This window comes from Quercus robur, chromosome 3 (genome assembly GCF_932294415.1).
Source record: "Quercus robur chromosome 3, dhQueRobu3.1, whole genome shotgun sequence".
NCBI lineage: Eukaryota > Viridiplantae > Streptophyta > Magnoliopsida > Fagales > Fagaceae > Quercus > Quercus robur.
The window spans coordinates 47,458,617-47,467,020 of record NC_065536.1 but is presented as its reverse complement, the minus strand read 5'-3'; the positions used below and the strand labels follow the sequence as shown (position 1 = coordinate 47,467,020).

Here is an 8,404-nt window from a genome sequence, read left to right as displayed (position 1 = left end):
CAAAATCTAACTATAGATTTCATTTTTGATAGATCTTCCTCATAGAATGAACCCTTCCTCTCTCAAAAATAATAATAATAATAATAATTAAACTTTAATTAAGGCCTCATTGCATGGTACCTATATTGCAAAAGAAGTGAAGAAAAGACAAATAATAGGCTATAATTGCCTAGTAGTAGAACCTAAAAAGATCCTCAAAAGAGTCTAGCTTTAAATTTTTTTTTTTTTTTTTTTTTTTTAATATCCCAATTCCTAAACCATAAGAAAAAAGAAAAGAAAAAGAAAAGGAAAAATGAGATTTGAGAATTGAGATTTGAGCCGCCATGTGAAAAAGAAAAAAATGAAAAACACAAACCCTAAAGACTAGAGAGAGATGAGAGGAGAACCAAGTGTTTGGAAGGGGAAGTGGTGGGGGTGGGACCCATAATTAGCAGCGACAGAGTCGGATGATAGATAGTCCCATGCGCTACACTTTTCTATTAGTATAGTCTTTGTTAGTAATATATAGATTTGTTTGTTATATGTCCCTCCAAAAACTCTTCTTCCAGCTCAAGAGCCACCACAGCACCCCCAACTAACTACTCACAACTCACAACCCCCAAAAAACCCCATTTCACATTTCTCATTCCCAATCTAATCCAAACCCCCACATACAAAAACTCTTTGTGTGTGTGTGTGTGTGTTTGTGTGAGAGTGAGAGAGATAAATAAAATAAATGTTATAACATAAAAACAAAAGAAAATCAGAGACACACAGAGATTCCAGAGGACAAAGATACTCTCTATTCTGAAATCTCTCTTATATAAATATACTCCCTTTCTTCTCTATCAAGCTCTGTTTTTTACTCTCAATTTCATTTCCAAATGGATTGTTGGACCTCTCATCTCTCCATGGATGATGAATTTGAAAAGCTTGTGATTCGAATGAACCCTCCAAGGTAACAACTTTTTCTTTTTTCTTTTTACTCTGTATTTTCTTTGTTGGGGTTTCGTTTTCATTTTGCAATTTTGGTGTTGTTTGTTGTTGAATTGTGGTGGGTTCATTTTCTTTCTCTAAATTTTGGCTTTCTTGAGCTGAAATGTTTGAGCTTTTTTGTGATTTTGGTTCATTGTTGATATGGGATTTGCAGGGTCACAGTTGATAATGCCTCAAGCAGGAAAGCCACTTTGATTAAGGTATTTGATTGAATTCTTTTGTCTTATCTGACTTATCTTGTATACAACTCAAAAGGGTCACTGTGGTTACAATGAATCTTTGTGAAAACGTTTTAGGTTGATAGCGCAAACAAGCGTGGGACTTTGTTAGAGTTGGTTCAAGTTTTGACTGACTTGAATCTTATAATTCGTCGAGCTTACATATCTTCAGATGGGGAATGGTTCATGGATGGTTAGTTTCTCATTCTCAAATTATGTATATATTCGTAAGACCTTGAATCAATGGTTTGTGATTGACTTTCGTTGTTTCCGTTTGTTCTTTACAGTATTTCATGTCACTGATCAAAATGGGAACAAGCTGTTCGATGATGATCTTGCTGACCGGATTCAACAGGTAGATCTGCAATACTAAATTTTGTTTTATATTAATTGTGAGGTGCTTAAGATATAATAACCGTAGAGCTGGAGATCTTAATGTAATAGTGCAAATTCCTATTGGGTTTCCATACTTGTAGGAAGAATTTGGTAGTTGATTTCTACTGTGTTCCTTGTTTCTCTATTGAATGCTTGTATGGAGGTTTTATCCTAGTCCTGCAAAATTCTCAAATTAATTTCTTTGTTTCTGTTGATTTATCCCTGTTCAGATTAATAAAAGTTCTTGTACCTGTTAAAAAGATCAATTTAGAGAGTCTAACCAGAAACCACTCAGGATAGTACTGTTAAATGTTTAATTGTTATGGAAGGAAACTAGACGATAAAATTCTACATATGTACATATACATCCCAAACAGAAGTTAATGTACTCTTCTTGGATAGAAGACTTTAATGGATAGCTACCAGGCCTTCTACGTTTAATCACCATCCCCAATTAAATACATTAACAACTAGATAATGGAAGAACAAGACAATGAAAAAGCATTGGTTGCTGTTTGGTCTGTACCATAATCATTTGGCAATTTTCTGTGTGGAGCCTTGTGAATTATAAGTCAAATTGATCATTAATTTCATGTGTTGCAGTCGCTGGGACCTAGGGCACGTAGTTTTCGGTCCTTGAGAAGGTCTGTGGGTGTCCAAGCTGCCATGGAACATACGACAATTGAATTGACTGGAAGAGATAGGCCAGGCTTGCTTTCAGAGGTTTTTGCTGTTCTTGCTGACCTCAAATGTAACGTGGTAGCCGCAGAGGTCTGGACCCACAATTCAAGAATGGCTTCAGTTGTTTACATAACGGACGAGGCAATTGGAATGCCAATTGATGATCCTGATCGGCTTGCTAAGATCAAACAACTTCTTCTTTATGTACTAAAAGGGGATAGAGATAAACGGGGTGCCAACACTGCTGTTTCCGTGGGTTCAACTCATAAGGACCGGAGACTCCATCAAATGATGTATGCTGATCGCGATTATGATAAGGATGATACAGATTGTGTGTCCACTAGTGACAGAAGAAAACTTCTTGTAACAGTAGAGAATTGTGTGGATAAGGGATATACTGTTGTGAATTTGATGAGTCCTGACCGTCCTAAGCTACTCTTTGATGCTGTATGCACACTGACTGATATGCAATATGTAGTATACCATGCTACCATAATTGCGGAGGGACCAGAGGCTTATCAGGTTGTCTTTAATTTCTTTGAATCTATTTTTTGTATTCCATTGCTGTCAAACTCATTAACTTCTTGAAATGCACTTTACAACTGATGTAAAGGACCTCATTTGGTTGTTTCATTTGGCTGATAGGAATACTTTATCAGGCATATGGATGGCTGCCCTATTAGTTCTGAAGCAGAGAGGCAAAGGGTAATTCATTGCTTGGAGGCTGCTATCAAGAGGCGAACTTCTGAGGTACAAACATGGGAGATTTGGTTAGATGCAAGTTTTTAGTACTTATCCAACTCACTTTTTATGTTAACAAATTTTGATACAATACAGGGTATAAGACTAGAACTCTGCGGTGAAGATAGAATTGGCCTTTTGTCTGATGTTACTCGTATATTTAGAGAAAATGGTCTATCAGTTACTCGAGCTGAGGTTACTACCAGGGGATCGCAAGCTGTAAATACTTTTTATGTGACTGATGCATCGGGAAATCCAGTGAAGAGTGAAACAATTGAGGCAGTTCGAAATGAGATTGGTCTGACAGTACTTCATGTGAAGGATGAGGCCTACTCAAAATCTCCACCCCAAGAGAGTGGGAGATTCTCTTTGGGTAATATCTTTCGATCCAGATCAGAGAAGTTTCTATACAACTTGGGTTTGATAAAGTCATATTCTTGAGCAGTTAATTTGGAGAAAAAAAAATTTGTGTCCAATGCATGTAAATATTAAGTAAAAAGTCTGTTTAGTTGTAGATTGTGCTTTAGGACCAAATTGCAAAGGTTTAGGTGCTTCCCATGTAGATCTTGGTCAGCTCTCAAAATTGCAATCTGTCAACTTGTAAAGTTTCATGTGCATACAACTAGCTGCATCTTTTGGTTATTGTTTCGCGTATATACATTTACCTGGTTGCATTTTTTTGGTATTTAAAAGTGTTTTGCAAATACAAGTGCACTGCTCCATTACTTAAGAATATTCTCTCTTATTTCTTGGTCTGGCAGAATCTTAATGCCATGATATTGTTCAAATAAAAGAGGATGGAAGTGAGTTTAATGTGATTGTGATTTAAGTTTTTAAACTGAGATCAAGGCCCCTGAAAACATTAAAGAATGTCGGGCTTCATGTAGCACAAAGACATAGTTTAGTTGATTGGTGAAAATGACTTGAAAAAAATGTCAAACACACGGCTCAAATATTGGATTGAAGTGCTGTGTTGCTTCTAATGAGGGCCAGGACCGTCCATATATATATATATATATGAATGCGCCGCCAAGATTGACTTTGTTACAATTCTGATCAAATTGAAGTGCGTTGTGACACTGTCGATTGAGCTAGATTGCAATATAGTAATACACATTGATCAAATTGAATTGCAAAGTTCTTCCTAAGTAGTTTTCATACTAGGCATTTTCTGAAAGTGGCACCTAGTGCTTTGGTTGGTAAGGTCACTACCGAAACACTAACCTTACAGCCATCTGTAGTCCATGTCGCATGAGTACCATTAGTCACTTTTTTACTACTTCCTTTTCCAACTTTCCTTCTTACATCATGCTTCCTTATTAGTTTTTTTTTTTTAACCAAAACTAGTTGTTTGATTCTAATCCCAGACCATGTTGCATCATAAAATTATATAACATTAAAACTAGGCATAAAAACTTCATATTTTCAAGTTTTTGTTTTACCATTGCACACTCTTATCATGTTAATTACTCTATAAGTATAAGTTCTTGTGAAATTGAGAAGTCAATAACCAAGGTCCAAGTTTTTAGGAGAGAGAGTATCACACACATATATATACTTAAATTAGACTAGATTAAGATTCTATCAGATAGAAAAACAAAAACAAAAAGTGTTTATTTCTCAATTTTTCCTTTTAAAAGTATGTGAGAGTTCTACTGTTTTATATTGCTTATTTAAGACATATTCTTCTACTGTTTTATACTACTTATTTAAGACATGTTTAACCATGAGCATATAGTTTAAATCATACTTTCTGTACAAAGAAAGATAGAATTCCAAACTCCAAGTCCAATTCTCAATTATAGCCTACACAATAGATAAGATGTGGAATTAAATTAAGAAAGAAAGTTAGGATAAGGAACCCAAAGTGGGTGGAGAATGCATCACAACAGTTTAGACTTTGTTAGATATTTATGTAGTATAAATTAATATAAGTAAGCCTAATAAATGACATAACCTTCTAATATTTAATAATTCTATGAAATTATACAACAAAAACAATTCGATTTTTTTAATAAAAACCAAAACCAAAACAAAATGATTATCAAGTAATTAGGCAATGAATGAATAAGAAGTGATGGGCATGATGATATGACAATAATGATATTTAAAATTGAAAATTGAAAAGTCCACCGACAGAATCTCGCGCATCTCCACGTACGCGCCCACATGTCCTATCGCTTTCACCTTTTTTTCCAAAGTCCGATTAATTTATTGGGTCTACTCCATTGTACACGTGGCAAAATCCTATCGACATGTCAGCCGCCAGTACACGTGGAGTCAGAATGCCTGTCTTATGTCGCGGCCCAATTTGACCAGGGGGTTTATGTGGGCCCCACCCCCCAACCTTACCCCCCCGTTTTGGGCTTCTCCCGCCGCTTGTGACAGTGCCCAAGTTGGATTTCTCTTTATCTTTTTTTGTTTTATTTAAGGTTTTCCTTTCTTCAAAAATATCTAGGAAAACGCTAACAATAAATGGGATTTAGCTTAAAAAAAGGATAAAAATTTAGCATGAATTTATAGAAGGAGGAAATTTTGTTAAAGTGATAAAATGAACAATTTTTTTCATAACTTTATACTTAGTTGACTGTGATTAATAAAAAAAAAAAAATTATTAAGTCTATATGAAAGTTACATACAAACCACTCATAACCTAATACACTAAAGAATTATAATAAAAGTTGTGACTTTATTTATGAAAATAGAAAAAGTTTACTTACCTACTCACACAGAGTCACGTGGTCCGAATCGTATAGAATCCTCATCGGGCCACATGCAATTGAATTCAACAGTAGTCTAAAGTCTTATCACGGTCAATTGAATTAATTTATAACCTCGAGGTTTGCTATGGTAGTGACTAGTGACTAGCTAGGGTCGTTCTCAATAGAAGAATCTACAATATTAACATTGAGGTTTGCTAGCGTAGATACCGGTATATAGATACGGTGTTTTGCAGGTTTGTAAATTTTATATTCTCTCTCTATTGTACTATGTCAGAATCAGAATGTAGACTTTTTGCTCATAATAAATGTAGTATATTAATTTTGCTTTTATTTCTCTAGTACGTGTGTATTTTAATGCCATTTTATACTGTAACTTTTCCTTTTATCATTTACTATGATTTAACTTTCAAGAAAGATGTAAAAGGTCCTCTTTTTTAATTTTTTTGGCTTGTTTCTCTTAAAAGACCAATGATAACTGATAAGGGTAACTTTCGATCCCAACATTTGGAAAGTGGTAACCATTGCTAGAAAGACTACACTGAAGTCAAAAGTTTAACTACTCCACATGCTACAACAGTATTACATGTACAACCCTCCCTCTACAACTTGAACCTTTTACATTTTTTATTATTATCATTTTTATTCTCATTAAACTATAGCGCCATTGATAGTGTATCTGACGTTGTTGTTGTTAATAGTAGTATGTACTAGTAATAGTAACAATATCATTAATGGGTCTTGCGGTTTAGACAATTGGTTAAGATGATAACGAAGAGCCTATATGGTATTGTGGACAATGATGATAAGATAATGAATTTATGGTTCTGAATCATGGCTTATAGCCAAATGGGTACAAGAGAGGAAGGCCATCTCAACAAACCAAAAAACCAGCAGCTTTTTTAGAAGTGGTACTAGGGATTACGCACACTTGTGTACGAAACCTAAGGTAATTATGTGGCTATGTCTGCCTAAGAAATCTCCATAACCATAGGTGTGTTCAGAGTCTAAGGACCTGTTTGGTAGCCCATTTTGACAACGTTGTTTTGTGTTTAAACACCCAAACAGGTGGATCCCATGCTGAAATCTTTGTTTGGTACGTGAGTCTGAACAGTGTTTCACATGAGATGAGTTGTGTTCAAGCTTATTTGAGTGTGTGTTTCATTGTGCCCTGGGTCCACACATATAATCATACCATCTCTTCTCTCTCACGTGTTCAATCTTGATGTGAAATAAAGAAAAACAGTACCTGCGGTAGCTTTTTTTAAAAAAAAAAACACACTTACCAAACACACAACTTCATATTTCTAAACATCAAAATAAAATAAACACAATTTTCTCTTTATGAATACTATAAATACATATTTTTAACAACACTTTTTAAATCATATTTCCACATCATTTTAAACAACATTACTCAAACTCCTCTACCAAACAGGTCCTATAAATTCAGAGCTTGTTACTACTATTATAGAATTGCATATACTGCACTTATTATGCTTTTGTAGGACTGAGATTAGATGGTATTGCACATGATGCAATTCACCCACTTCTTCTCACAATTTTTTTTTACATTTTTTACTTTTTAACTCTTTTTTAATATATTTTATTTAGTGATTGAGATTGAAAGTTGTTTTTTCAACTTTCAATCTCAGCCATTGATTACAATTGCATCAGACGCAATACCCTACCATGTGAGAGGATGGATGAATTCATGGCCACCTACCATGTAAGAGCGCTGAGAGCTAGGAACATTGCTATTGGACTATCTAATAATTTTCCAAATTCAAAGTAGCAAAAAATGCCAACTTGCAGCACGAGTGGGGAAAAGTATACCTTTTTTATTATAATTAAAAAATAAATAAATAAAAATAAAAACAACGAGGGAGGTGTAAAACGCTATCCTTATCTTTTAGGCCCATAATGTTATAATCATGATTACAGTTTTGCAAATTAAGTAGCTAATTATGTGGCCTAAAGGCAGCCACTTTAATTTTATATATTATGCCTCCGTTTGGATTGAAATGAAAAATGAAAATTATTTTGCTATTCAGCTTATTTTTGACACTATTTATGAGTTTTACTGTACTATTTCAACTCACTTTTATCTTTATCTGCAGTACTTTTAACAAAAAGTTTTCAGTTACAGCAAAATAAGTGATTCATAAACAGACCCTATTTATAAGTAAAGGGCTGGCTAGTGCAACTGTGATAGTCGGGGATACTAGTTTCTTAGAGCCTGATGAATTGGATGCAAGAGAGCCTGATATAGTTGATTAGAATAAGTGAACAACCAATGTACCGTGAAAATGCCATGCCACCACTGAAAAATTACATGTTTTTAAACCGGATCTTTTTGATTAGCTTTAAAGTTGGAAACTCATTAAATTCGTTTCGTTATTTTGACTTGCCACAAATCGTAGGATGTTTCTTACAGTCCAGCCGAGTGCAGGTTTCAGGCTCAGGCGCATTAAAAGGTCCGTTCAATTTTAAATGGACTCCTAATTCTTGGAAGTTTGGATGTCATTTTGTTTGGTAACTTAATTATAAGTGAGAGAGCTAATGGACCAAAGTCGTTCCCACTTCCCAGGCCAGAGTTTTCAAATAGAGATGCACAAGTCTAATGAATTTCACTGCTCAAGCCCAACAAAGTAGCGGTAATGAAATCAACAGGAAAAAAAATAAATGCAAAAG

At 34.7% G+C, this 8,404-nt stretch overlaps 1 protein-coding gene across 1 annotated transcript; it reads left to right on the top strand.

The window, feature by feature from the left end:
- The first annotated feature begins 496 nt into the window (after positions 1-496).
- LOC126718120 (ACT domain-containing protein ACR4-like) lies at positions 497-3,632 on the top strand. The gene is made up of 7 exons (XM_050420196.1): positions 497-937; positions 1,130-1,175; positions 1,272-1,386; positions 1,481-1,548; positions 2,172-2,771; positions 2,895-2,999; positions 3,087-3,632. Exons 1-7 carry the CDS (start codon positions 864-866, stop codon positions 3,429-3,431), a joined length of 1,353 nt encoding a protein of 450 aa, XP_050276153.1. The 5' UTR covers positions 497-863; the 3' UTR covers positions 3,432-3,632.
- Positions 3,633-8,404: the final 4,772 nt, after the last annotated feature.